Raw genomic sequence first — 27,945 nt, 5'->3', positions numbered from 1 at the left:
CATGTTACCCCACTAGAGAGCTTGTAGTACCATGTTACCCCACTAGAGAGCTTGTAGTACCATGTTACCCCACTAGAGAGCTTGTAGTACCATGTTACCCCACTAGAGAGCTTGTAGTACCATGTTACCCACTAGAGTGCTTGTAGTACCATGTTACCCCACTAGAGAGCTTGTAGTACCATGTTACCCCACTAGAGCTTGTAGTACCATGTTACCCCACTAGAGAGCTTGTAGTACCATGTTACCCCACTAGAGAGCTTGTAGTACCATGTTACCCCACTAGAGGGCTTGTAGTACCATGTTACCCCACTAGAGGCTTGTAGTACCATGTTACCCCACTAGAGGCTTGTAGTACCATGTTACCCCACTAGAGAGCTTGTAGTACCATGTTACCCCACTAGAGAGCTTGTAGTACCATGTTACCCCACTAGAGAGCTTGTAGTACCATGTTACCCCACTAGAGCGCTTGTAGTACCATGTTACCCCACTAGAGAGCTTGTAGTACCATGTTACCCCACTAGAGAGCTTGTAGTACCATGTTACCCCACTAGAGAGCTTGTAGTACCAATGTTATCCACTAGAGCTTGTAGTACCATGTTACCCCACTAGAGAGCTTATAGTACCATGTTACTCCACTAGAGAGCTTGTAGTACCATGTTACCCCACTAGAGAGCTTGTAGTACCATGTTACCCCACTAGAGGGCTTGTAGTACCATGTTACCCCACTAGAGGGCTTGTAGTACCATGTTACCCCACTAGAGAGCTTGTAGTACCATGTTACCCCACTAGAGAGCTTGTAGTACCATGTTACCCCACTAGAGGGCTTGTAGTACCATGTTACCCCACTAGAGGGCCTGTAGTACCATGTTACCCCACTAGAGGGCTTCAGTGGACCTGGTCTTGCCCCTGACCTGAAGACAGACGCCACAGCGTTCCTTAAAATAGAACCTTTATTATATAAAAATGCTTTTGATACAAAAAGAGTCGTCCCACTGAGACAGACCGGCTCCAGGACTTGTTGCTGACGCAGTGGTTTGAGGGGGGCCCTGCAGCCCAGCATATAAAGGAGCTGCTCGGGCTCCAGGAGGTCCCAGAGGAGTTCCGTGGCTCAAGCTGTGGCCCGAGGTCCCAGCGAGGCCAGCTGGGAGGACGCGGCGGTCTCTGCAGTCTCCTCCCTCCTCCGCCTCCGGGGCGAGCACTCTTCTCTTCTGTAAGTGCGTAGCGTCGTCTTGTGGTACCAGACATGACCACAGGGGGTCCGGGCTCAGACCACATGACCACAGGGGGTCCGGTAAGTGCTGGCGCTGAAGACTCTGGTCTCCACTTATAAAACGATTAAAGGAAACAGGAAGCAGCGGCCGGCGGCTCCGTGGTGTTCGACCGGCGGCTCACTGCACAACTCGAGGCCTCGTGGTGGTCTGCCGGGTCCGGGGGGGCATCTCATTCTGCTGTTGGTCTGATCCAGACCCCCCCCCACCACCACGACGACACAGACACAAATACACATTTCATCTACACACAAACAGAAATACGAGTAACAAAAAGCCGCTATAAGAATAATTAGTGATGAACTGTCGGTAGCTTCATGCCCCCTGTTGGGGGGGGGTCTCCGGGGGCGTCATGGCAACGGGGAGGAGTATGTACACGATAGCAGCAAACAGACTCTTGGGAGGCGGGGCGGTCGGTGTCACCGCTCGGCCGCGACTTCATTACACGTATGTACAATAGCTTTACACGTCATTGGTATGTTGGCCACGAGGGGGTGGGGGGGTGGCTCCTCCCCCCTCCGCCCCCATTGGTCAACCACATTATTCACAATTTGAAATGAAGGGGGGGGGGGGGGTCCCCTCTCTCGGTGGGGCAAGGCCTTAGGGCCCTGCGGTGGGTTCAGGGGCCTCAGACCTCCATCGGTCCGATGCTGGTCCCCGAGAGCTCCGAGGGGGCTGGAATGATGGGGTGACCTCCAGGAGGCATATATGACCTTGAGGAGGCAGATGTGACCTTGAGGAGGCATATGTGACCTTGAGGAGGCGTATGTGACCTTGAGGAGACATATGTGACCTTGAGGAGGCATATGTGACCTTGAGGAGGCGTATGTGACCTTGAGGAGACATATGTGACCTTGAGGAGGCATGTGACCTTGAGGAGGCGTATGTGACCTTGAGGAGACGTATGTGACCTTGAGGAGGCATATGTGACCTTGAGGAGGCAGATGTGACCTTGAGGAGGTATATGTGACCTTGAGGAGGCATGTGACCTTAAGGAGGCAGATGTGACCTTGAGGAGGCGTATGTGACCTTGAGGAGGCATATGTGACCTTAAGGAGGCAGATGTGACCTTGAGGAGGTATATGTGACCTCGAGGAGGCATATGTGACCTTGAGGAGGCATATGTGACCTTGAGGAGGAATGTATGACCTTAAGGAGGCATATGTGACCTCGAGGAGGCGTATATGACCTTAAGGAGGCATATGTGACCTTGAGGAGGCGTATATGACCTTGAAGAGGCATATATGACCTTGATGAGACGTATATGACCTTAAGGAGGCATATGTGACCTCGAGGAGGTGTATATGACCTTGAATAGGCATATATGACCTTGATGAGATGTATATGACCTTAAGAAGGTATATGCGACCTTGAGGAGGCATATGTGACCTCAATGAGGCATATGTGATGTTGAGAAGGCATATATGACCTTGATGAGACGTAGATGACCTTCAGGAGGCATATGTGACCTTGAGGAGGCATATGTGACCTTGAGGAGGCATATATGACCTTAAGGAGGCGTATGTGACCTTGAGGAGGCATATGTGACCTTGAGGAGGCATATGTGACCTTGAGGAGGCATATATGACCTTAAGGAGGCGTATGTGACCTTGAGGAGGCATATGCGACCTTGAGGAGGCATATGTGACCTTGAGGAGGCATATATGACCTTAAGGAGGCGTATGTGACCTTGAGGAGGCATATGTGACCTTGAGGAGGCATATGTGACGTTGAGCCTAACCAGCTGGAACAAGAGCAGCAGTGTGAGGCGGTCTGGAAGTTGTCCCGTGGGTTCTTCCCCTGGCGGACTGCGCCCCCCCTCACGGGGACACGGGGGGGGGTCACGAGGAGTCGGTGCATGGCGAGGGGGGCGGGGGGCACAGGTGGAAGTAGGAGCGCTCGGTGGACGGGGACGGCGGGCAGCTCTCCTCGGCCGACAGGTACTGTGAGCGCGGGGTGGGGGGCGGGGGGTAGGGGTCCGAGTCCGAGTTCAGGTCCATGTAGTACTTGTTGTGTTTGCCGTGGCCCCCCCCGTGGCCCGCGGCCTTCCAGCGGCCCGCGGGCGGCGGGGGCCCGGCCGGCGGGTGGGGGGTGTAGTCGCTGTCGCAGACGTCAGTGCTGCAGGGCGTGGTGGGGGGGGCGGCGCCGCGGGCCGGGTGGTAGGGCCTGAGGGAGGAGACACAGGGTCAGGTCACCTGACTCCTCCCCTTCTGAGGCCTTCAAGCTCCACCCAGTGAAAATGAGCTTCAGATGTAACGTCGTGTTTAAACTCTAACGAGTTGTTTGAAGACGTTTCCCCAGAAACATAAACTACATGTTCAATACAAAATATGAATGACGAAATGAATGAAAAACTAAAAGTAATAAATGGTTTCTGTTTCCTGCCGTAACCATGGAGACACAGCTGTGATGAGTGTTACCTGTAGGACCTGGTGGTGGAGGGGCTGTTGGAGGAGTAGAAGATCTCTGCGTTGTAGAGCGAGCGGTCAGTGGCCGGGGACGGAGGAGGGTTCAGGATCTACAGGCAGAGCACCGCTGTTACCCACTGGGGACGGGGGGGTGCACTTGTACTCGCTACAGAGTGAGGACCACGTGTTTGGGAGGACATTCTGGTAATTTCTCACTTTTTTAAGGACTTAATGTTCAGGTTTAGTTAGAATTAGGTGTAGGTTAGGGTTCAGGTCATTTAGTCCTGATGGGCAGGTTAAAGTGGAGAAGTGTGTGTGTGTGTGTGAGCGTGTGTGTGTGTGAGAGTGTGTGTGTGTGTGTGAGAGTGTGTGTGAGAGTGTGTGTGTGTGTGTGAGAGTGTGTGTGTGTGTGTGTGTGTGTGTGAGTTTGTGAGTGTGTGTGTGTGTTTGTGCGTGTGTGTGTGAGTGTGTGTGTGAGTGTGTGTGAGTTTGTGTGAGAGTTTGTGAGTGTGTGAGTGTGTGTGAGTTTGTGTGAGTGTGTGTGTGTGAGTGTGTGTGTGAGTGTGTGTGTGAGTGTGTGTGTGTGAGTGTGTGTGAGTTTGTGTGAGTGTGTGTGAGTTTGTGTGTGTGTGCACCTGGGGGTAGAAGGCTCCCTTGGTGGAGGAGGAGCTGCTGGACGAGGCTCCGGTCACATGGTTCCTGTCGTAGAGCGGCGCTCCACTGCTGCTGCTGCCCATCAGGCTGGAGCTCATCAGGGACTTCCCACAGGCGATGCCTGCACACAGGACCACAGGTCAGGAGGTCAGGAGGTCAGGAGGTCAGGAGGAGGCCCTCACACTGACCTCCTGCTCAGGGGACCCCCGTGGACCACTGGAGGGCTTCACAGGAACACCTGGTCCGACTCACCTCTCCCTCTCCCCTCTCCCTCTCCCCCCTCTCCCTCTCCCTCTCCCTCTCCCTCCCTCTCCCTCCCTCCCTCTCCCTCCCTCCCTCTCCCTCTCCCTCTCTCTCCCTCTCTCCACCCCCTATATCCCCTCCCTCTCTCCTCCCTCCCTCCTCCCTCTCTCTCCCTCCCTCTCTCTCCACCCCCTCATCCCCCTCCTCATATCCTCTCCACCCCCTCCCTCCCTCTCTCCCTCCCCTCCTCTATCTCCATCCCCCTCTATCCCTCCTCTCTCTCCCTCCCTCCCTCTCTCCCCTCCCTCTCTCGCCTCTCTCCTCTCTCCATCCCCTCCTCTCCTCCTCTCCCTCTCTCCCTCCTCTCTCTCCCTCCCTCTCTCCCTCCCCTCTCTCCTCCTCCTCCTCTCTCTCCTCCTCCTCTCTCGCCCTCTCTCTCCATCCCCGCCCCTATCTCTCCCCCCCACCTCTCTCCCCCCTCCCTCTCTCCCCCCCTCTCCCCCCCTCACCTTGGAAGGTGCCGTGCTGCGAGGTGCTGGGGGCGATGAAGTTGAGGGGCACGTGGGGGGTCCCGCTGATGTACTCGTGGGGGAAGGTTCCACTGGGGCCCTTGTAGCGGCGGCACACCACGCGCTGGCACACCAAGTAGGCGCCGCCGATCACGAACACCAGCAGGATGATGGCGATGACCGGGCCGACGGTGTTGGGCCCGGCGCTGGGGACGCCGCCGGAGGGCGGGGCCACGTACTCTGGGGGAGCAGAGGAGGCGCTCAGGGCCCGAAGCGCCGCGCCGGCGGGAGGCAGCACAGACCATAATACTCACCACAGGCCAGCTCGTCCGAGCCGTCGGGGCAGTCGGAGTACGTGTCGCACTGCTGCTTCTTGGTGATGCACTGGTTGTTCCCACAGCGGAACTGGTTGGGGGGGCAGATGGCTGCAGGAGAACAAAGGTTCCTCATGAGGACGAGAACTGCAGCCTGACCACAGCCTGACCACAGCCTGACCACAGCCTGACCACAGCCTGACTACAGTCTGACCACAGCCTGACCACAGCCTGACTACAGTCTGACCACAGTCTGACCACAGCCTGACCACAGCCTGACTACAGCCTGACCACAGCCTGACCAGCCTGACCACAGTCTGACCAGTCTGACCACAGTCTGACTACAGCCTGACCACAGCCTGACCACAGCCTGACTACAGTCTGACCACAGCCTGACCACAGCCTGACTACAGTCTGACCACAGCCTGACCAGCCTGACCACAGTCTGACCACAGTCTGACTACAGTCTGACCACAGCCTGACCACAGCCTGACTACAGCCTGACCACAGTCTGACCACAGCCTGACCACAGCCTGACTACAGTCTGACCACAGCCTGACCAGCCTGACCACAGTCTGACCACAGTCTGACTACAGTCTGACCACAGCCTGACCACAGCCTGACTACAGCCTGACCACAGTCTGACCACAGCCTGACCACAGCCTGACTACAGTCTGACCACAGTCTGACTACAGCCTGACCACAGTCTGACCACAGCCTGACCACAGCCTGACCACAGTCTGACCACAGCCTGACCACAGTCTGACCACAGCCTGACTACAGCCTGACCACAGTCTGACCACAGCCTGACCACAGCCTGACTACAGTCTGACCACAGTCTGACTACAGCCTGACCACAGCCTGACTACAGTCTGACCACAGTCTGACCACAGCCTGACCACAGCCTGACTACAGCCTGACCACAGCCTGACCACAGTCTGACCAGTCTGACCACAGTCTGACTACAGTCTGACCACAGCCTGACTACAGCCTGACCACAGTCTGACCACAGCCTGACCACAGCCTGACCACAGTCTGACCACAGCCTGACCACAGTCTGACCACAGCATGACCACAGCCTGACCACAGCCTGACCACAGTCTGACCACAGCCTGACCACAGCCTGACCACAGTCTGACTACAGCCTGACCACAGTCTGACCACAGCCTGACCACAGCCTGCAGTCTGACCACAGTCTGACCACAGCCTGACTACAGTCTGACCACAGCCTGACCACAGCCTGACTACAGTCTGACCACAGTCTGACCACAGCCTGACTACAGCCTGACTACAGCCTGACCACAGCCTGACCAGCCTGACCACAGTCTGACCAGTCTGACCACAGTCTGACTACAGTCTGACCACAGCCTGACCACAGCCTGACTACAGCCTGACCACAGCCTGACCACAGCCTGACCACAGTCTGACCACAGCCTGACCACAGCCTGACTACAGTCTGACCACAGTCTGACTACAGCCTGACCACAGCCTGACCACAGCCTGACCACAGCCTGACCACAGCCTGACCACAGTCTGACTACAGCCTGACCACAGTCTGACCACAGCCTGACCACAGTCTGACTACAGCCTGACCACAGTCTGACCACAGCCTGACCACAGCCTGACTACAGTCTGACCACAGTCTGACTACAGCCTGACCACAGTCTGACCACAGCCTGACCACAGCCTGCAGTCTGACCACAGCCTGACTACAGTCTGACCACAGCCTGACCACAGCCTGACCACAGTCTGACCACAGTCTGACTACAGCCTGACCACAGCCTGACCACAGTCTGACCACAGCCTGACCACAGCCTGCAGTCTGACCACAGCCTGACTACAGTCTGACCACAGCCTGACTACAGTCTGACCACAGCCTGACCACAGCCTGACTACAGTCTGACCACAGCCTGACTACAGTCTGACCACAGCCTGACTACAGCCTGACCACAGCCTGACCAGCCTGACCACAGTCTGACCAGCCTGACCACAGTCTGACTACAGTCTGACCACAGCCTGACCACAGCCTGACTACAGCCTGACCACAGCCTGACCACAGCCTGACCACAGCCTGACCACAGTCTGACCACAGCCTGACCACAGCCTGACCACAGCCTGACCACAGCCTGACCACAGTCTGACCACAGCCTGACCACAGCCTGACCACAGTCTGACCAGTCTGACCACAGCCTGAGCTAACATATTAGTGTATTAGCGTAGCATCTCAGAGCTAACATATTAATGTATTAGCGTAGCATCTCAGAGCTAGCATATTAGTGTATTAGCGTAGCATCTCAGAGCTAACGTATTAGTGTATTAGCGTAGCATCTCAGAGCTAACATATTAATGTATTAGCGTAGCATCTCAGAGCTAGCATATTAGTGTATTAGCGTAGCATCTCAGAGCTAACATATTAGTGTATTAGCGTAGCATCTCAGAGCTAGCATATTAGTGTATTAGCGTAGCATCTCAGAGCTAACATATTAGTGTATTAGCGCAGCATCTCAGAGCTAACATATTAGTGTATTAGCGTAGCATCTCAGAGCTAACATATTAGTGTATTAGCGTAGCATCTCAGAGCTAACATATTAGTGTATTAGCGTAGCATCTCAGAGCTAACATATTAGTGTATTAGCGTAGCATCTCAGAGCTAACATATTAGTGTATTAGCGTAGCATCTCAGAGCTAACATATTAGTGTATTAGCGCAGCATCTCAGAGCTAACATATTAGTGTATTAGCGTAGCATCTCAGAGCTAACATATTAGTGTATTAGCGTAGCATCTCAGAGCTAACATATTAGTGTATTAGCGTAGCATCTCAGAGCTCGCGTCCCGGTGTGTGAGCGTACTTTCGCAGTCCTGCTCGTCCGAGTGGTCGGTGCAGTCCGGCTCCCCGTTGCAGCGCCGCTGGGCGTCGATGCAGCCGCCTTTGTCACACTGGAACTGGAAGGCCGAGCACACGGGGCAGTTCTCCTCGTCGCTGCTGTCGTCGCACTCGGGGAAGCCGTCGCACCGCCACGCCATCGGGATGCAGTCGATCTCCCCCGTGGAGCAGGTGAACTGCTCCGTGGAGCAGGTGGGAGGCTCTGAGGAAAGGAGCCGAGGAGGAGAGGAGGTGAGAAGGAACTCAGTGGTCTCAGGTGGAGGCTCTGAGGAAAGGAGCCGAGGAGGAGAGGAGGAGAGAAGGCCTCGTGGTCTCAGGTGGAGGCTCTGAGGAAAGGAGCCGAGGAGGAGAGGAGGTGAGAAGGCCTCGTGGTCTCACCTCCACAGTGCAGCAGGTCCTGCAGCAGCACCAGGTGCACGGGGCAGGAGCAGCGGGGCGTGCCGTCGCCCTTGGCGATGCAGAGGTGGGAGCAGCCCCCGTTGTCACGGGAACACGGGTGTGAGGCTGCAGAGAGGAGACACGCGGTTACACGGCGCCCAACGGAGCCCGTCGCCCTGGATACCGGCCGCCGCCGCCGCCGTACCGAAGTCCCGCGGGTCCATCTCCTCCACGGCGTGGATGGAGGTGAGGTAGGAGATGCGGCCCTGGATGCGCGTGCGTCCGTCTCCGGTCAGCTTGTCCACGCGCTCCATCATCTGCTGCTGCCGGTCGATCCAGTACAGGTGCTCCCCCAGGACCGTGAGGCCCGTGGGCTGCAGGATGTTGGAGTCCTGGAGGACGATCCGATTGGCTCCTGGGGGAACGGAGAACACGGCAACTAAACTCACTCCAGCCGTCATGTTTGAACTGAGATGTTGGACAGGAAGCATGAACTCCATGAACTCCTTGAGAAGTAACACATGTTGAGCTGGTCAAAGTGTGTTCATTCAAAAACATTCAACTCTCATTTGTATTTATTGTTTCTTTGATGATGTATGAAAGAATGAGAATGTCTCTGCATGAGTAGAATGTGTTCATATATATATATATATTAGGGCTGTCAATCGATTAAAAAAAATTAACTAATTAATCGCACATGTTGAAATTGCGATTAATTAATCGCGATTAATCGCAATTAAAAGTTAAAAGTTAAAAGTTCATTCTTTTTAAAGACAAAACTTCACACAGAGCTGTGTTTTCAAAGAGGCTCCTACATATACAGTGCCAGCGAGGTATTTAATATCGTGGATGATAAATTGTTTCTTCAGTGAAACATCAGATTAGTAAAACAAAAAGAAGTATATTGAGACCCCATTGGTCCTGTCATCTTTAACATTGAACACAGCAGAACCAGTGGCCTTGATAACTGACTGACATTCACATATGTCACGTTAACCCTCTGGAGGCTGGGGGCATTTTATACATTTTACAAAATAAATTAAATTCACCGTTTAACCCTTGTGTTGCCTTCGGGTCATTTTGACCCGAATCAATATTACACCCTCCTGCCGCCTTCGGGTTAATTTGACCCCATTCAATGTTTAATGTCGGTGTTCTTTCGGTAGTCAACAAACAAACATAAAGTGCCTCACACTTAAACTTGGAAAACAATATTAATTCTAATAATTTTCTGGAGGTTTTAATTGCTGGCGTCAAATTGAACCCAAAGGGTAAAATATGTTAGTAAATATAAAGGTAACAGGAGGGTTAAACATTGAATCGGGTCAAAATGACCCAAAGGCGGGGGGAGGGTTAAATATTTAATCGGGTCATAATGACCCGAAGGCAACACAAGGGTTAAAAGTGTTTCCCTTCTTTTTAAAGACAAAACTTCACACAGAGCTGTGTTTTCAAAGAGGTTCCTACATATAAAGTGCCAGCGAGGTATTTAATATCGTGGATGATAAATTGTTTCTTCAGTGAAACATCAGATTAGTAAAAAAAAAGTATATTGAGACCCCATTGGTCCTGTCATCTTTAACATTGAACAGCAGCAGAACCAGTGGCCTTGATAACTGACTGACATTCACATATGTCACGTTAACCCTCTGGAGGCTGGGGGCATTTTATACATTTTACAAAATAAATTAAATTCACCGTTTAAAGTCTTTTGCATGTGACACACCCCCACGTGTTCTACATCAAACATTCCAGAACAATCTCAGCTCTGAAATGAGCCTCATTGTCCTCGCGCCGTGTTCTCTGGTTCTCTGACTGACAGGCTGCTAAATGAGCCTAACCTGTGAGGTGGGAGGTCCTTTGTGATTTACTGAGTGTTCATTGGTTTTTTCCCCCCCCGAAATGTTGACAGACAAACGGATTGACCAATCAGGTTGAAGGTTTCGTGTGTCGCGTTCTTTCCGCGCCGCGTCACCCGACACGTCGCCCCTCCGTTCCTCTGTGTCTCAGAGGGGCAGACGGGAGGAAGGAGGAGCAGGAGGAAACCCGACTGATTCATCCACGAGTTTAAACTGTTTTCTGCTCCTTATTTTCGCGGAGAAATTATTGTTTTAAAAACGGAAACAGTGTCAAACCGTACTGCCGCGGTTTAAAAATAAAAAATAAAAAATAAAAACTTGCGTTAATTGCGTTAAAATATTTTAGTGCGTTAACGCGGCCAAATTAATCGCATAGATTAACGCGTTAACGCTGACAGCCCTAATATATATACATGACTCACCCGTCAGGTCGCTGCTCTCGATGCGTTTGAGGTCGGCGTCGACCCAGAACAGTTTCCCCAGTCTGTTGTCCAGCGCCAGCGCCACCGGCCGGATCAGGCCCGTGGTGAACAGGGACTCCCTCTCCGTCCCGTCCAGACTGGCGCCCTCGATCTTGGCCGAGCGCTCCTGCACGGTGGTGAAGTACATGTACCTGCGGAGCACAGCGTGTGAGCCGGGCCCGTGAGCGCAGAACCTCACGGAGTTCTGCCGCTCACCCTTTCTCTGCGTTGACCACGAGGGCGCGCGGCTTGTCGTCGTCGTCCTTCAGGACCACGCCCACGATGTGCCCGTCCATCCTCTGGACGTTGATGGTGTTGGTGGTCTCGCAGGTCCAGTAGATGTGGCGGCTGTAGGGGTCCAGGCTCAGGTCGTGGAGCTGGTTGTCCACCGGCTGGACGCTGCTGCTCACGATCATGGACGCCTGGAGGCAGCAAAGCACTTAGTTTCATATCTGGACAGAGCTGAAGCCCCTCCCCCGCTCCGGACTGATGAAGGCTTTCAGAACCAGAGCGATGTTTTCCCTCCTCTTGGGCCTGGTTATTATAATCTATTATCATTTATGGGGGTTTAGTTGTGGGAGTGCCAAGAATGATGGTTTTGAAGTTTTTGGCAGTTACAAATGTTCTGATTTTTGACGGGAGGATTCCAATCGGGAAAACATGGACAGCAGAAGCTGGTTGAGATTCATGCAGTTATCAAAGATAAGACCGAGGCTCCTGTTGGAGGTATTAATGTGAGGATGCGTCACTTTGAACTCTGGTGCGTTTGTTTGGACATTTGTGAAGGTAGTAGTCACCCTGAAGGTAGTAGTCACCCTGAAGGTAGTAGTCACCCTGAAGTTAGTAGTCAGACTGAAGGCAGTAGTCACCCTGAAGGTAGTAGTCACCCTGAAGGTAGTAGTCCCCCTGAAGGTAGTAGTCACCCTGAAGGTAGTAGTCAGACTGAAGGTAGTAGTCACCCTGAAGGTAGTAGTCCCCCTGAAGGTAGTAGTCACCCTGAAGGTAGTAGTCCCCCTGAAGGTAGTAGTCAGACTGAAGGTAGTAGTCAGACTGAAGGTAGTAGTCACCCTGAAGTTAGTAGTCAGACTGAAGGCAGTAGTCACCCTGAAGGTAGTAGTCACCCTGAAGGTAGTAGTCCCCCTGAAGGTAGTAGTCACCCTGAAGGTAGTAGTCAGACTGAAGGTAGTAGTCACCCTGAAGGTAGTAGTCCCCCTGAAGGTAGTAGTCACCCTGAAGGTAGTAGTCCCCCTGAAGGTAGTAGTCAGACTGAAGGTAGTAGTCAGACTGAAGGTAGTAGTCACCCTGAAGGTAGTAGTCAGACTGAAGGTAGTAGTCACCCTGAAGGTAGTAGTCACCCTGAAGGTAGTAGTAACCCTGAAGGTAGTAGTCCCCCTGAAGGTAGTAGTCCCCCTGAAGGTAGTAGTCACCCTGAAGGTAGTAGTCAGACTGAAGGTAGTAGTCAGACTGAAGGTAGTAGTCACCCTGAAGGTAGTAGTAACCCTGAAGGTAGTAGTCAGACTGAAGGTAGTAGTCACCCTGAAGGTAGTAGTCAGACTCAAGGTAGTAGTCACCCTGAAGGTAGTAGTCACCCTAAAGGTAGTAGTCACCCTGAAGGTAGTAGTCAGACTGAAGGTAGTAGTCACCCTGAAGGTAGTAGTCAGACTGAAGGTAGTAGTCACCCTGAAGGTAGTAGTCACCCTGAAGGTAGTAGTCAGACTGAAGGTAGTAGTCACCCTGAAGGTAGTAGTCAGACTGAAGGTAGTAGTCCCCCTGAAGGTAGTAGTCACCCTGAAGGTAGTAGTCCCCCTGAAGGTAGTAGTCAGACTGAAGGTAGTAGTCAGACTGAAGGTAGTAGTCACCCTGAAGGTAGTAGTCACCCTGAAGGTAGTAGTCAGACTGAAGGTAGTAGTCACCCTGAAGGTAGTAGTCACCCTGAAGGTAGTAGTCAGACTGAAGGTAGTAGTCCCCCTGAAGGTAGTAGTCACCCTGAAGGTAGTAGTCCCCCTGAAGGTAGTAGTCAGACTGAAGGTAGTAGTCAGACTGAAGGTAGTAGTCAGACTGAAGGTAGTAGTCAGACTGAAGGTAGTAGTCACCCTGAAGGTAGTAGTCACCCTGAAGGTAGTAGTCAGACTGAAGGTAGTAGTCACCCTGAAGGTAGTAGTCACCCTGAAGGTAGTAGTCAGACTGAAGGTAGTAGTCCCCCTGAAGGTAGTAGTCCCCCTGAAGGTAGTAGTCACCCTGAAGGTAGTAGTCCCCCTGAAGGTAGTAGTCCCCCTGAAGGTAGTAGTCAGACTGAAGGTAGTAGTCACCCTGAAGGTAGTAGTCACCCTGAAGGTAGTAGTCCCCCTGAAGGTAGTAGTCACCCTGAAGGTAGTAGTCACCCTGAAGGTAGTAGTCACCCTGCAGGTAGTAGTCACCCTGAAGGTAGTAGTCACCCTGAAGGTAGTAGTCAGACTGAAGGTAGTAGTCAGACTGAAGGTAGCAGTCACCCTGAAGGTAGTAGTCAGACTGAAGGTAGTAGTCAGACTGAAGGTAGTAGTCAGACTGAAGGTAGTAGTCACCCTGAAGGTAGTAGTCACCCTGAAGGTACTAGTCACCCTGAAGGTACTAGTCAGACTGAAGGTAGTAGTCACCCTGAAGGTAGTAGTCACCCTGAAGGTAGTAGTCCCCCTGAAGGTAGTAGTCACCCTGAAGGTAGTAGTCACCCTGAAGGTAGTAGTCTCCCTGAAGGTAGTAGTCAGACTGAAGGTAGTAGTCACCCTGAAGGTAGTAGTCCCCCTGAAGGTAGTAGTCCCCCTGAAGGTAGTAGTCCCCCTGAAGGTAGTAGTCCCCCTGAAGGTAATAGTCACCCTGAAGGTAGTAGTCAGACTGAAGGTAGTAGACAGACTGAAGGTAGTAGTCCCCCTGAAGGTAGTAGTCACCCTGAAGGTAGTAGTCACCCTGAAGGTAGTAGTCACCCTGAAGGTAGTAGTCAGACTGAAGGTAGTAGTCCCCCTGAAGGTAGTAGTCCCCCTGAAGGTAATAGTCACCCTGAAGGTAGTAGTCCCCCTGAAGGTAGTAGTCACCCTGAAGGTAGTAGTCCCCCTGAAGGTAGTAGTCACCCTGAAGGTAGTAGTCACCCTGAAGGTAGTAGTCAGACTGAAGGTAGTAGTCCCCCTGAAGGTAGTAGTCCCCCTGAAGGTAGTAGTCAGACTGAAGGTAGTAGTCACCCTGAAGGTAGTAGTCCCCCTGAAGGTAGTAGTCACCCTGAAGGTAGTAGTCCCCCTGAAGGTAGTAGTCACCCTGAAGGTAGTAGTCACCCTGAAGGTAGTAGTCAGACTGAAGGTAGTAGTCAGACTGAAGGTAGTAGTCACCCTGAAGGTAGTAGTCCCCCTGAAGGTAGTAGTCAGACTGAAGGTAGTAGTCACCCTAAAGGTAGTAGTCAGACTGAAGGTAGTAGTCACCCTGAAGGTAGTAGTCACCCTGAAGGTAGTAGTCAGACTGAAGGTAGTAGTCCCCCTGAAGGTAGTAGTCACCCTGAAGGTAGTAGTCACCCTGAAGGTAGTAGTCCCCCTGAAGGTAGTAGTCCCCCTGAAGGTAGTAGTCAGACTGAAGGTAGTAGTCCCCCTGAAGGTAGTAGTCCCCCTGAAGGTAGTAGTCACCCTGAAGGTAGTAGTCACCCTGAAGGTAGTAGTCAGACTGAAGGTAGTAGTCAGACTGAAGGTAGTAGTCACCCTGAAGGTAGTAGTCCCCCTGAAGGTAGTAGTCCCCCTGAAGGTAGTAGTCCCCCTGAAGGTAGTAGTCCCCCTGAAGGTAGTAGTCACCCTGAAGGTAGTAGTCAGACTGAAGGTAGTAGTCAGACTGAAGGTAGTAGTCACCCTGAAGGTAGTAGTCCCCCTGAAGGTAGTAGTCCCCCTGTCCTCCCAACCCTCCCACTAGGTCCACCCTGTCTCCACGAGCTTTGTACCATGGCTCCGTCGTCTCTGGCCCGCCGTATGTTCTGCCGGCCGTCCAGCCAGTACACCAGGCGGTCCAGCGGGTCGTAGCTGACGGCTCTGACGTTCCTGAGCACGTGGATGGGCAGGATGATGTCGGGGCTCTGCTCGCCCAGCACCATGCGGCTGATGCTCGCCTTCTGGCTGAAGAGCAGGAAGCTGGAGGGAGCTGCAGAGCAGACAGGGAGGATGAGGAACACACACAGGGGCACAACACACACACACACACACACAGGGGCACAACACACACACACAGGGGCACAACACACACACACAGGGGCACAACACACACACACAACACACACACACAGGGGCACAACACACACACACACACACACACACAGGGCACACACACAGGGCACAACACACACACACAGGGGCACAACACACACACAGGGGCACAACACACACACACAGGGGCACAACAAACACACACACAGGCACAACACACACAAACACACACAGGGGCACAACACACACACAGGGGCACAACACACACACACACACACAGGGCACACACACACACACACAGGGCACACACACACAGGGCACAACACACATAGGGCACAACACACACAGGGCACAACACACACACACAGGGGCACAACACACACACACAGGGGCACAACACACACACGCACAACACACACACGCACAACACACACACACACATGGGCACAACACACACACACAGGGGCACAACACACACACACACAGGGGCACAACAAACACACACACAGGCACAACACACACAAACACACACAAACACACAGACACACTCCCACACACACACACACACCAGCTGGAACCGCTCTGCATGAGGGTCCAGTGACTTTAGGATGTGTGGAAGGTCTGGAAGCAACACAAGTATGTTGGATTTCATTGTGTGTGTGTGTGTGTCTGTCTGTGTGTGTGTGTGTGTGTGTCTGTGTGTGTGTGTGTGTGTCTGTCTGTGTGTGTGTGTGAGATTGCCACATCGTCTGCTGGCTGCTGAGCGAGAGGCAACAGAGGAGAGTTCTTCCCCCTTCAGCTCCAGTCATGTGGTGTTGTTGTCTAGCTGGAGGAGAGAGAGCCTGAGGACGTCACCCCCCACCCTAACCCCCCCCACCCTAACCCCCCGCCCTAACCCCCCCACTCTAACCCCCACCCTAACCCCCTCTAACCCCCACCCTAACCCCCACCCTAACCCCCCCCTAACCCCCACCCTAACCCCCACCTAACCCCCACCCTAACCCCCCACCCCAACCCCCACCCTAACCCAACCCTAACCCCCACCCCAAACCCCACCCTAACCCCCACCCTAACCCCCCACCCTAACCCCCCACTCAAAATGTTGAACCCTACCTGCCCACAAGGCGGTCGTTTTGTTTACAGTCACAGCGTGTTTGTGTTGAGTTGCACGGCGACCGCACGCCGTTGGGCAACACACTGTTGCCTAACGGCGTGCGGTCGCCGTGGACCCGGGGGCGCGTCTTCACGTTGGTCATGAACATGAACACGCCCTTCCCCGGCGCTCCAGAGGTCGCCCCTCAGCTCGCGCTCAGCAGCTCCTACTCACAGCTGCAGTTGCGCCCGTCGGGGTTCAGCGTGTAGTGGGAGGCGCAGCGGCACTGGGCGCCGGCGGGCGTGGCCAGGCACAGGTGGCCGCAGTTGCCGTTGTTGTGCGAGCACTCGTTGGAGCCCTCCTGGCGCGAGGAGTGGAACACCAGGATGTCCAGCATCAGCTCCAGCTGGCCCTGAGGAGACACGGGGTGAGCCGGGGCCGCTGCCTCCTCGCCATCGCACGCCTCCGAGCGCCGCCTACCTGCAGCACCACCGTGCGGTTGAGTCCGCTGCGCTTGTCCGCGCGCTCGATGCTGCGCAGGTTGAAGTCCGTCCAGTAGATGAAGTCCCGGTACTGAGTCAGGCCGAAGGGGTGGGGCAGGTCGTCCACGATGATCTCCCTCTGGAGGCCTGGGGGACACAGAGGTCACCTCTCAACGAGCACCACGAGGTCAGAGGTCACCTCTCAACGACCAGCAAGCACCACGAGGTCAGAGGGTCAATGACAGCCGCCGCCTGAAGGGGGCGCTAGAGGAGAGGAAAGGAAGTCTCCTGCATCGGCACGTGAGGTCACGTGGGCGTGGCCGTGAGGTCACGTGGGCGTGGCCGTGAGGTCACGTGGGCGTGTTGGGGAGGTCACGTGGGCGTGGCCGTGAGGTCACGTGGGCGTGTTGGGGAGGTCACGTGGGCGTGGCCGTGAGGTCATGTGGGCGTGTTGGGGAGGTCATGTGGGCGTGGCCGTGAGGTCACATGGGCGTGTTGGGGAGGTCACGTGGGCGTGTTGGGGAGGTCACGTGGGCGTGGCCTCACCTTGCATGTTGGTGCTCTCGATCATGCAGGTGTCCAGGTCGGTCCAGTACAGCCGGCGCTCCAGGTAGTCGATGGTCAGCCCGTTGGCGCGGCCCACCTTGTCCACCAGCGTTCCCACGGTGCTGCCGTCCATGTAGGCTCTGGCGATGCGCGGCCGGCCCACCCACTCCGTCCAGTACATGAAGCTGAGAGAAGAGCCGCTCGTCTTCATCAGTCTGAGCTCATCACACGCCCCGCGGGCGCCTTCATCCCTGTGCCGATGACATCATCTCCACCGAGTGATGGACACACACACACACAGGTACCAACACACATACACACACACACAGACACTCACACACACACAGACACTCACATACACAGACACTGACATACACACACACACACAGACACTCACACACACACACACACGTACCAACACACACACTCACACAGACACTGACATACACACAGACACACACAGACACATACACACACACACGTACCAACACACACAGGTACCAACACACACACACACTCACACAGACACTGACATACACACAGACACACACAGACACATACACACACACACACACGTACCAACACACACAGGTACCAACACACACACACACTCACACAGACACTGACATACACACAGACACACACACAGACACATACACACACACACGTACCAACACACACGTACCAACACACACACACACACACACACACACTCACACACAGACACACATTAACACACACGTACTAACACACACACAGACACTACACACACACACACACACACAGACACTACACACACACACACACACAGGTACACACACACACACACACACACACACACAGACACACACACACACAGACACACACACACACACACACACACACACAGACACACACACACACACACAGACACACACAGACACACACACACACACACAGACACACACAGACACACACACAGACACTCACACACACACACACACACACAGACACACACACACACAGACTCATACACCCACTCAGACACACACACATACACACACACACTCACACACACAATCACACGCACACTCACACACACATGCACACACACACACACACACACACTCACACACACACACACACTCAGACACACACACACACACACTCACATACTCACACACTCACACAGACACTCACATACACACACACACACACTCACACACACTCACATACTCACACACTCACACACACTCACAGACACACACTCACACAGACACTCACACACAGACACTCACACACATACACAGACACACACAGACACTCACACACAGACACTCACACACACTCACATACACACACACACACACACACTCAGACACACACTCACACTCACACACACACACACACACACAGACACTCACACACATACACAGACACACACAGACACTCACACTCACACACAGACACTCACACACACACACACACTCACATACACACACTCACACACTCACATACACACACACTCAGACACTCACATACACACACACACTCAGACACTCACATACACACACACACTCACATACACACACTCACACACACACACATACCAACGCAGTGACATCACTGAGAGACATCACTCTGTTCTCCACACTCAGCCTCTGAGGGAGCAGGATAACCCCACAGCCCCTGAACGCCCCTCCTACCCGTTGGCCGGGTCCAGCGCCAGCGAGCGCGGGTTGTCCAGCGAGCGCGGGTTGTCCAGGTCCTTGCAGACCAGAACCTGCCGGTGCCGGCCGTCCAGCCGGGCCACCTCGATGCGGTTGGTGCCCGTGTCCGCCCAGTAGATGTTGCGGCCCATCCAGTCCACCGCCATGCCTTCTGGGTAGTCCAGGCCGAACTCGATGACGTGCTCCACGGAGCTGCCGTTCATGTACGCCCTGCTGATGGTCTGAGAGGAGGAGGAAGGGGAGGGGCTTCAGAGACAGGAAGAGAGCGAGGGTTCTGCCGTGCTCTGCGCGTGTGCTGCTATAGGAACCCGAGGCCCCGCCCCCTGCCCCGTGGGACCGCCCACCTTGGCCTGGATGTCCGTCCAGTAGATCCTCCTCTCGGACACGTCGAAGTCGAGGGCCGACGCCTCCTTGACGCCGCTCAGCGGGATCGGGACGTCGTTGCTGTTGGTCCCCAGAGAGATGCTCCGGATGTTGTCCCTGAGAACAACATGGAGGTCACCGTCGGGTCACGAAGGGGGCGGGGCCGTCGGGTCACGAAGGGGCGGGGCCGTAGGGTCACGAAGGGGGCAGTCTGTAGGGTCATGAAGGGGGCAGTCTGTAGGGTCACGAAGGGGGCGGGGCCGTCGGGTCATGAAGGGGGCAGTCTGTAGGGTCACGAAGGGGGCGGGGCCGTAGGGTCACGAAGGGGCGGCGTAGGGGTCACGAGGGGCGGGCCGTAGGGTCAAGGGGGCCGTGGGGTCATGAGGGGGGCAGTCTGTAGGGTCACGAAGGGGGCGGGGCCGTAGGGTCACGAAGGGGGCGGGGCCGTAGGGTCACGAAGGGGGCGGGGCCGTAGGGTCATGAAGGGGGCAGTCTGTAGGGTCACGAAGGGGGCGGGGCCGTCGGGTCACGAAGGGGGCGGGGCCGTCGGGTCATGAAGGGGCGGGGCCGTCGGGTCACGAAGGGGGCGGGGCCGTAGGGTCACGAAGGGGGCAGTCTGTAGGGTCATGAAGGGGGCAGTCTGTAGGGTCACGAAGGAGGCGGGCCGTAGGGTCACGAAGGGGGCGGGGCCGTCGGGTCATGAAGGGGGCGGGGCCGTAGGGTCATGAAGGGGGCAGTCTGTAGGGTCACAAAGGGGGCGGGGCCGTCGGGTCATGAAGGGGGCAGTCTGTAGGGTCATGAAGGGGGCAGTCTGTAGGGTCATGAAGGGGCGGGGCTGTGGGGTCATGAAGGGAGCAGTCTGTAGGGTCATGAAGGGGGCGGGGCCGTAGGGGGCATGGCTGTAGGGGGCGGGGCTGTAGGGTCATGAAGGGGTGGGGATGTAGGGGGCGTGGCTGTAGGGGGCGGGGCCGTAGGGTCACGAAGGGGGCAGTCTGTAGGGTCATGAAGGGGGCGGGCCGTAGGGGGCATGGCTGTAGGGGGCGGGGCTGTAGGGTCATGAAGGGGGTGGGGCTGTAGGGAGCGTGGCTGTAGGGGGCGGGGCTGTAGGCGAAGGCGCTTCAGATGCAACAGAAGTGTAAAGTGGAGGAAGAGACGAAGCAGTTAAAGGAACATGGACCCCGTGAACACGTCACACTCTCAGCAACACGTGAGCAGCTTCGGTCTGTCTACACAGGATGTGTTCAGGCACAGGGCGGAGTGTAGGCCACCCGTGTGTTGGCCCCATCACTATAGTTACGTACCCACAACACGAGGGAAGAGACTGAGACTTCCATTGTGACGCCGTGGGTCACACAGAGGATCACAGCCAGGCGGTTACAGCCGGGCTGCAGACCACCCGCAGACTGAGACTCAGCCGGGTTCTGACCCGGTGACCCCTGACCTCTGTAGAGCACACGGAGGCGTACCTGTTGGTGAAGAGCAGGAAGGCCTCGGGCACCACGCAGGTGTGCAGGTCCGACAGCAGCTCCATGCCCATGGGGCAGGCGCAGCTGACGGCCTGCCGGCACCAGAAGCACAGGTGGCTGCATCCGCCGTCGTCCTCCGCGCAGCCGTTGGTACCTGAGGGCGGAGCGACGGCGTCAGCCTCCAGGAGGTCCTCTCTAACCCCGCCCCCCCGGCCGCCTCCTACCGTGCGTCTCGGTGACCTTGGTGGCCTTCAGCCCCATGAGGTCGGGCAGCTGGTCGATGATGATCTCCCTCACGGCCGTGGCCTTGTGCACGCGCTCGATGCTGCGCCGCTGCCAGTCCGTCCAGTAGATGTAGTCGCCCAGCAGCGTGAAGCCGAAGATGTGCGGCAGCTTGTCCTCCAGCAGCGTCTGCCTGTTGCTGCCGTCCACGTTGATCACCTGAGACGGAGACACGGAGCTTTAGAGAACAGATGATACGGAGGATTCTGGTTCAGAGGCGCCGGGAAGGGAAGAGGAAACAGGAAGAAACATCCACAGAGCCTCACCATGGAGACGGAGGAGGGATTATGACAATACGCTGTGGGATTAATACGTGAATCTCGATGTGAAGAAGACGAGGAGAACTTCCTCTTCACTTTTACATCACAGAACAAAGAGATGCCTCAAGACACGCGACAGAGAGCGGCTTTACAGCCAGCAGCCCTCCTCCGGCTCACTGACCCATCAGGTCCGAGGGCAGAGGACTCTCTTAAAGGGACAGTGACGTAAGAGCCGTCAGCAGGAGGACTGGAGGCCTCCAGCTGAGACCAGTCCACACACCACCAGTAGAGCTCCTCCCCGGGCCCCGCTGGAGGAGAGGGAGGCCCGGGAGCACCAGAACCAGGACTGCAGGGAGCGGCGTCCACAGCCAGAGGAACGCTCCTCCTCCAAGCAGGAGGAGTCACAGCCTGAAGCTACTGACACACACGTCAAACACACAACTACTCACAACTCGCTGGTCCATAGTATGTTTACGTGTGTGTGTGTGTGTGTGTGTGTCTGTCTGTCTGTCTGTGTGTGTCTGTCTGTGTGTGTGTCTGTGTGTGTGTCTGTGTGTGTCTGTCTGTGTGTGTCTGTGTGTCTGTGTGTGTCTGTGTGTGTGTGTGTCTGTGTGTGTCTGTGTGTGTCTGTGTGTGTGTCTGTGTGTGTCTGTCTGTGTGTCTGTCTGTGTGTGTGTGTGTGTGTGTGTGTGTCTGTGTGTGTGTCTGTGTGTGTGTGTGTGTGTGTCTGTCTGTCTGTGTGTCTGTGTGTGTGTGTGTGTGTGTCTGCGAGCTGAAAGTGAGAGCTGTAATTGACAAGGCTACACTTAGCCCTGGAGTCCGGCCTCCTCCTCACCGCCGGCGACCCGAATAGACGCACGCTTTTATTTTAGGAGCACGACAGTCATCTGCAGCGCCACGGTGTGTGTGTGTGTCTGTCTGTGTGTGTGTGTGTGTCTGTCTGTGTGTGTCTGTGTGTGTGTCTGTGTGTGCCAAGCACTGCCTGAAATTCTTCAGCGTGCCATGCCAGAGATTTCACAAGTGGGAAGAGGATTTGTGCGTCCTGCTTGTGACCCGTGACATGCGACCATCACCAGGAGGCGGAGCTGAGTCCTGGTGGTCCTCATCATTCAGCCCCCGGCCGGAGGAACGGAGCCAGAGTCTCTGGCTGTGGTCGTCTCCACTGAGCTCTTGGGTGACTTGCCAAAGGAGGAGGACGAGGGATGGTCTCGTTTGGCTTTTTCCGATACTGGTGCTCAACCGGTACTTTTAAATGATACCGGTGCTCAACCGGTACTTTTTTTCATAGCTAGCGCTCGTAGCTAATGGCTCATTTATTATTTGTTGGCCTCCTTCCATGAATGCAAGACGTTAATCTTCGTCCGGTACGACTCTGAGTCCAGGCTGCTCGTCTTCATCGGTCTCCAGGTGTTCAGGGGCCCGTCTCCCCGTGGCGCCCAGCCTGACCTCATCACACACGGCCACGCCTCCTCAGAGTCCAGAGAGGCTCTCTCCTGCTGACAGGCGCCGCCAGAGAAGTTCAACAAGACGTTTTTCAATCGTCTCAGGGAAAGGAAGCGCCGACATGTGCGCTGCGTTTGGGTCGTATATTTGGCTTTGATGTGAGGGTGATGAGATGACCCTCAGGAGGAACGTGTTTCACTGCCTCCATGAACCCTGAGTTGTCAGGAGGATCCTGAACAGAGAGCGTCCACACGGCTTGAGGAGAAGTGAGGACACAAAGGGAGAGGCTCCTCTGCTCATCAAGGAGGAGGAGCTGTGAGTCGTGAACAGAGCAGAATGAGAATTAGCGGCGTTGCTGTGATGTGGATCTGTTGAGCGAGCGCTCATTTAAATATCCATTCAGGGGGGCTCCCTTTGATGGGCCTCTGATCCCAGGGAGGGTCCCGACCCCCCGACCCCTCCACCATTCAGGCAGCTCCCTTTCTCTCTCCAGGAACAAGAGTGATGCTCTGGGACCGCCATGTTCTCTCTTCTTCCTTTCTCTGCCGCTCGTTCTTCATTTGGGGGGTGAGAACATCTCATGATGGACACGGAGGAGAAGAAGAACAACAACAACAACAAAAAGAGCAACAAAGGTCTGATCCGACACGCCGGGAGAAGTCACACACAGCGTCCTCTGATGCCATGAAGCCGCCGCTGAGAGGGTCTCTGAGGGTTCCTGGGTGTCTCTGAGGATCTCTGGGGATCTCTGAGGGTCCCTGGGGGTCTCAGACAAACCTTCACTCTGTGTCGACTCTTCTTCTTCAATCTCTGGTGGTTCAAATGTGGGAAACGTTTCACTGAGTCACAACATCAGGAGGTGTGATCTACAATGATGTGCAGCAGCATCCATCCACCCATCCATCCATTCATCCACCCATCCAACCATTCATCCACCCATCCATTCATCCACCCATCCAACCACCCATCCATTCATCCACCCATCCATCCATCCACCCATTCATCCACCCATCCAACCATTCATCCACCCATCCATCCATTCATCCACCCATCCATTCATCCACCCATCCAACCATTCATCTACCCATCCATCCATCCATCCACCCATCCATTCATCCACCCATCCATTCATCCAACCATCCATCCACCCATCCATTCATCCATCCATCCATCCACCCATCCATTCATCCACCCATCCAACCATTCATCTACCCATCCATCCATCCATCCACCCATCCATTCATCCACCCATCCATTCATCCAACCATCCATCCACCCATCCATTCATCCATCCATCCATCCACCCATCCATTCATCCACCCATCCAACCATTCATCCACCCATCCATCCACCCATCCATTCATTCATCCATCCATCCACCCATTCGTTCATCCACCCATCCATTCGTTCATCCATTCATCCACCCATCCACCCATTCGTTCATCCACCCACCCATCCATCCATCCACCCATTCGTTCATCCACCCATTCATCCATCCATCCACCCATTAGTTCATCCATTCATCCACCCATCCATCCACCCATTCGTTCATCCACCCATTCATCCATCCATCCACCCATTCATCCATCCGTTGAAAAGTGTTGCGTATTAGTGTTCTGTCACTGGACTGTTAGCTCCGTTGCCATGGTTGCAGGTGCAGAACCCTTTGATCCCAGCAGGCCTGTAGGTGAGACATGAGATGGTGATGCAGTGCTCACGCTCTTTGATTGGTCTGGTCTAGAACGTGGATGTGGTCTTGGTCTTCATGGTGGATGGAGCCCCTCCTGCTGGGGAGTCCCTGTCCACACAGAGAGGATGTCACATGACCACCAGGGCTCCCTCCATAGGCCGAGGCCTCCAGGACTAGGGGCAGGAAGCAGACCCTCAGCGTGGGCCAGGTGGTCTGCAGGTGGTCTGCGTTCCAGAAGGCTCCACGTCTGACGGAGGCCAAGAGGACCGTGTTAGTCCAGGTCCTCTTCAGACCTTCTTTGTGGACCTCTTCCAGCAGTGGGGTCTACCTCAGCCCATCAAGACCTTCTGGGTTATGGGCTGCGTATGGTCTCCAGACTGAAAGTAGACCGTTCCACATGGTGGTTCCATTGGAAGAGCAGAGAGAGACCTCAGAGACCTCTTCATATGGAGAGAGACCTCAGAGACCTCTTCATATGGAGAGAGACACCTCAGAGACCTCTTCATATGGAGAGACCTCAGAGACCTCTTCATATGGAGAGAGACCTCAGAGACCTCAGAGACCTCTTCATATGGAGAGAGACCTCAGAGACCTCTTCATATGGAGAGAGACCTCAGAGACCTCTTCATATGGAGAGACCTCAGAGACCTCTTCATATGGAGAGACCTCAGAGACCTCTTCATATGGAGAGAGGCCTCAGAGACCTCTTCATATGGAGAGAGACCTCAGAGACCTCTTCATATGGAGAGAGACCTCAGAGACCTCTTCATATGGAGAGACCTCAGAGACCTCTTCATATGGAGAGAGACCTCAGAGACCTCTTCATATGGAGAGAGAGACCTCAGAGACCTCTTCATATGGAGAGAGACCTCTTCATATGGAGAGAGACCTCAGAGACCTCAGAGACCTCTTCATATGGAGAGAGACCTCAGAGACCTCTTCATATGGAGAGAGACCTCAGAGACCTCTTCATATGGAGAGACCTCAGAGACCTCTTCATATGGAGAGAGACCTGAGACCTCAGAGACCTCTTCATATGGAGAGAGACCTCAGAGACCTCTTCATATGGAGAGAGACCTCAGAGACCTCTTCATATGGAGAGAGACCTCAGAGACCTCTTCATATGGAGAGAGACACCTCAGAGACCTCTTCATATGGAGAGAGACCTCAGAGACCTCTTCATATGGAGAGAGACACCTCAGAGACCTCTTCATATGGAGAGACCTCAGAGACCTCTTCATATGGAGAGAGACCTCAGAGACCTCTTCATATGGAGAGAGACCTCAGAGACCTCTTCATATGGAGAGAGACCTCAGAGACCTCTTCATATGGAGAGAGACCTCAGAGACCTCTTCATATGGAGAGAGACCTCAGAGACCTCTTCATATGGAGAGAGAGACCTCAGAGACCTCTTCATATGGAGAGAGAGACCTCAGAGACCTCTTCATATGGAGAGAGACCTCTTCATATGGAGAGAGACCTCAGAGACCTCTTCATATGGAGAGAGACCTCAGAGACCTCTTCATATGGAGAGAGAGACCTCAGAGACCTCAGAGACCTCTTCATATGGAGAGAGAGACCTCAGAGACCTCTTCATATGGAGAGACCTCAGAGACCTCTTCATATGGAGAGAGAGACCTCAGAGACCTCAGAGACCTCTTCATATGGAGAGAGAGACCTCAGAGACCTCTTCATATGGAGAGAGAGACCTCAGAGACCTCTTCATATGGAGAGAGACCTCTTCATATGGAGAGAGACCTCAGAGACCTCAGAGACCTCTTCATATGGAGAGAGACCTCAGAGACCTCTTCATATGGAGAGAGACCTCAGAGACCTCTTCATATGGAGAGACCTCAGAGACCTCTTCATATGGAGAGAGACCTCAGAGACCTCTTCATATGGAGAGAGACCTCAGAGACCTCTTCATATGGAGAGAGACCTCAGAGACCTCTTCATATGGAGAGACCTCAGAGACCTCTTCATATGGAGAGAGACCTCAGAGACCTCTTCATATGGAGAGAGAGACCTCAGAGACCTCTTCATATGGAGAGACCTCAGAGACCTCTTCATATGGAGAGAGACCTCTTCATATGGAGAGACCTCATAGACCTCTTCATATGGAGAGACCTCAGAGACCTCTTCATATGGAGAGAGACCTCAGAGACCTCTTCATATGGAGAGACCTCAGAGACCTCTTCATATGGAGAGACCTCAGAGACCTCTTCATATGGAGAGACCTCAGAGACCTCTTCATATGGAGAGACCTCAGAGACCTCTTCATATGGAGAGAGACCTCAGAGACCTCTTCATATGGAGAGACCTCAGAGACCTCTTCATATGGAGAGAGACCTCAGAGACCTCTTCATATGGAGAGACCTCAGAGACCTCAGAGACCTCTTCATATGGAGAGAGACCTCAGAGACCTCTTCATATGGAGAGAGACCTCAGAGACCTCTTCATATGGAGAGAGAGACCTCAGAGACCTCTTCATATGGAGAGACCTCAGAGACCTCTTCATATGGAGAGACCTCTTCATATGGAGAGACCTCATAGACCTCTTCATATGGAGAGACCTCAGAGACCTCTTCATATGGAGAGAGGCCTCAGAGACCTCTTCATATGGAGAGACCTCAGAGACCTCTTCATATGGAGAGAGACCTCTTCATATGGAGAGACCTCAGAGACCTCTTCATATGGAGAGACCTCAGAGACCTCTTCATATGGAGAGACCTCAGAGACCTCTTCATATTGAGAGACCTCAGAGACCTCTTCATATGGAGAGAGACCTCAGAGACCTCTTCATATGGAGAGAGACCTCAGAGACCTCTTCATATGGAGAGACCTCAGAGACCTCTTCATATGGAGAGACCTCAGAGACCTCTTCATATGAAGAGAGACCTCAGAGACCTCTTCATATGGAGAGAGAGACCTCAGAGACCTCTTCATATGGAGAGACCTCAGAGACCTCTTCATATGGAGAGAGAGACCTGAGACCTCTTCATATGGAGAGACCTCAGAGACCTCTTCATATGGAGAGACCTCAGAGACCTCTTCATATGGAGAGAGACCTCAGAGACCTCTTCATATGGAGAGACCTCAGAGACCTCTTCATATGGAGAGAGACCTCAGAGACCTCTTCATATGGAGAGAGACCTCAGAGACCTCTTCATATGGAGAGAGAGACCTCAGAGACCTCTTCATATGGAGAGACCTCAGAGACCTCTTCATATGGAGAGAGACCTCAGAGACCTCTTCATATGGAGAGACCTCAGAGACCTCTTCATATGGAGAGAGAGACCTCAGAGACCTCTTCATATGGAGAGAGACCTCAGAGACCTCTTCATATGGAGAGACCTCAGAGACCTCTTCATATGGAGAGAGAGACCTCAGAGACCTCTTCATATGGAGAGACCTCAGAGACCTCTTC

General features: G+C 54.2%; 1 protein-coding gene across 3 annotated transcripts in view; it reads right to left on the bottom strand.

The window, feature by feature from the left end:
• Positions 1-932: 932 nt before the first annotated feature.
• lrp5 (low density lipoprotein receptor-related protein 5) overlaps positions 933-27,945 on the bottom strand; it is a 68,072-nt gene continuing 41,059 nt past the window's right edge. For 2 of the 3 annotated variants that reach the window (XM_056415698.1, XM_056415700.1), the window contains 18 exons: positions 21,068-21,284; positions 20,844-20,997; positions 19,359-19,494; positions 18,991-19,235; positions 17,306-17,490; positions 16,758-16,906; positions 16,512-16,689; positions 14,926-15,122; positions 11,196-11,401; positions 10,941-11,131; positions 8,865-9,074; positions 8,660-8,785; positions 8,247-8,483; positions 5,397-5,507; positions 5,083-5,322; positions 4,312-4,451; positions 3,689-3,786; positions 933-3,434 (listed from right to left, as the gene is read on the bottom strand). In XM_056415698.1, the coding sequence (XP_056271673.1) occupies positions 3,110-3,434; positions 3,689-3,786; positions 4,312-4,451; positions 5,083-5,322; positions 5,397-5,507; positions 8,247-8,483; positions 8,660-8,785; positions 8,865-9,074; positions 10,941-11,131; positions 11,196-11,401; positions 14,926-15,122; positions 16,512-16,689; positions 16,758-16,906; positions 17,306-17,490; positions 18,991-19,235; positions 19,359-19,494; positions 20,844-20,997; positions 21,068-21,284 (3,345 nt within the window). In that variant the 3' untranslated portion in view covers positions 933-3,109. The remainder of the gene's footprint in view (positions 3,435-3,688; positions 3,787-4,311; positions 4,452-5,082; positions 5,323-5,396; positions 5,508-8,246; positions 8,484-8,659; positions 8,786-8,864; positions 9,075-10,940; positions 11,132-11,195; positions 11,402-14,925; positions 15,123-16,511; positions 16,690-16,757; positions 16,907-17,305; positions 17,491-18,990; positions 19,236-19,358; positions 19,495-20,843; positions 20,998-21,067; positions 21,285-27,945) is intronic. The other variant, XM_056415699.1, reaches the window with a different exon arrangement.

This window comes from Pseudoliparis swirei, chromosome 6, assembly GCF_029220125.1.
Source record: "Pseudoliparis swirei isolate HS2019 ecotype Mariana Trench chromosome 6, NWPU_hadal_v1, whole genome shotgun sequence".
NCBI lineage: Eukaryota > Metazoa > Chordata > Actinopteri > Perciformes > Liparidae > Pseudoliparis > Pseudoliparis swirei.
The sequence above is the reverse complement of the archived record's forward strand: the minus strand, read 5'-3'. Positions and strand labels throughout refer to the sequence as shown.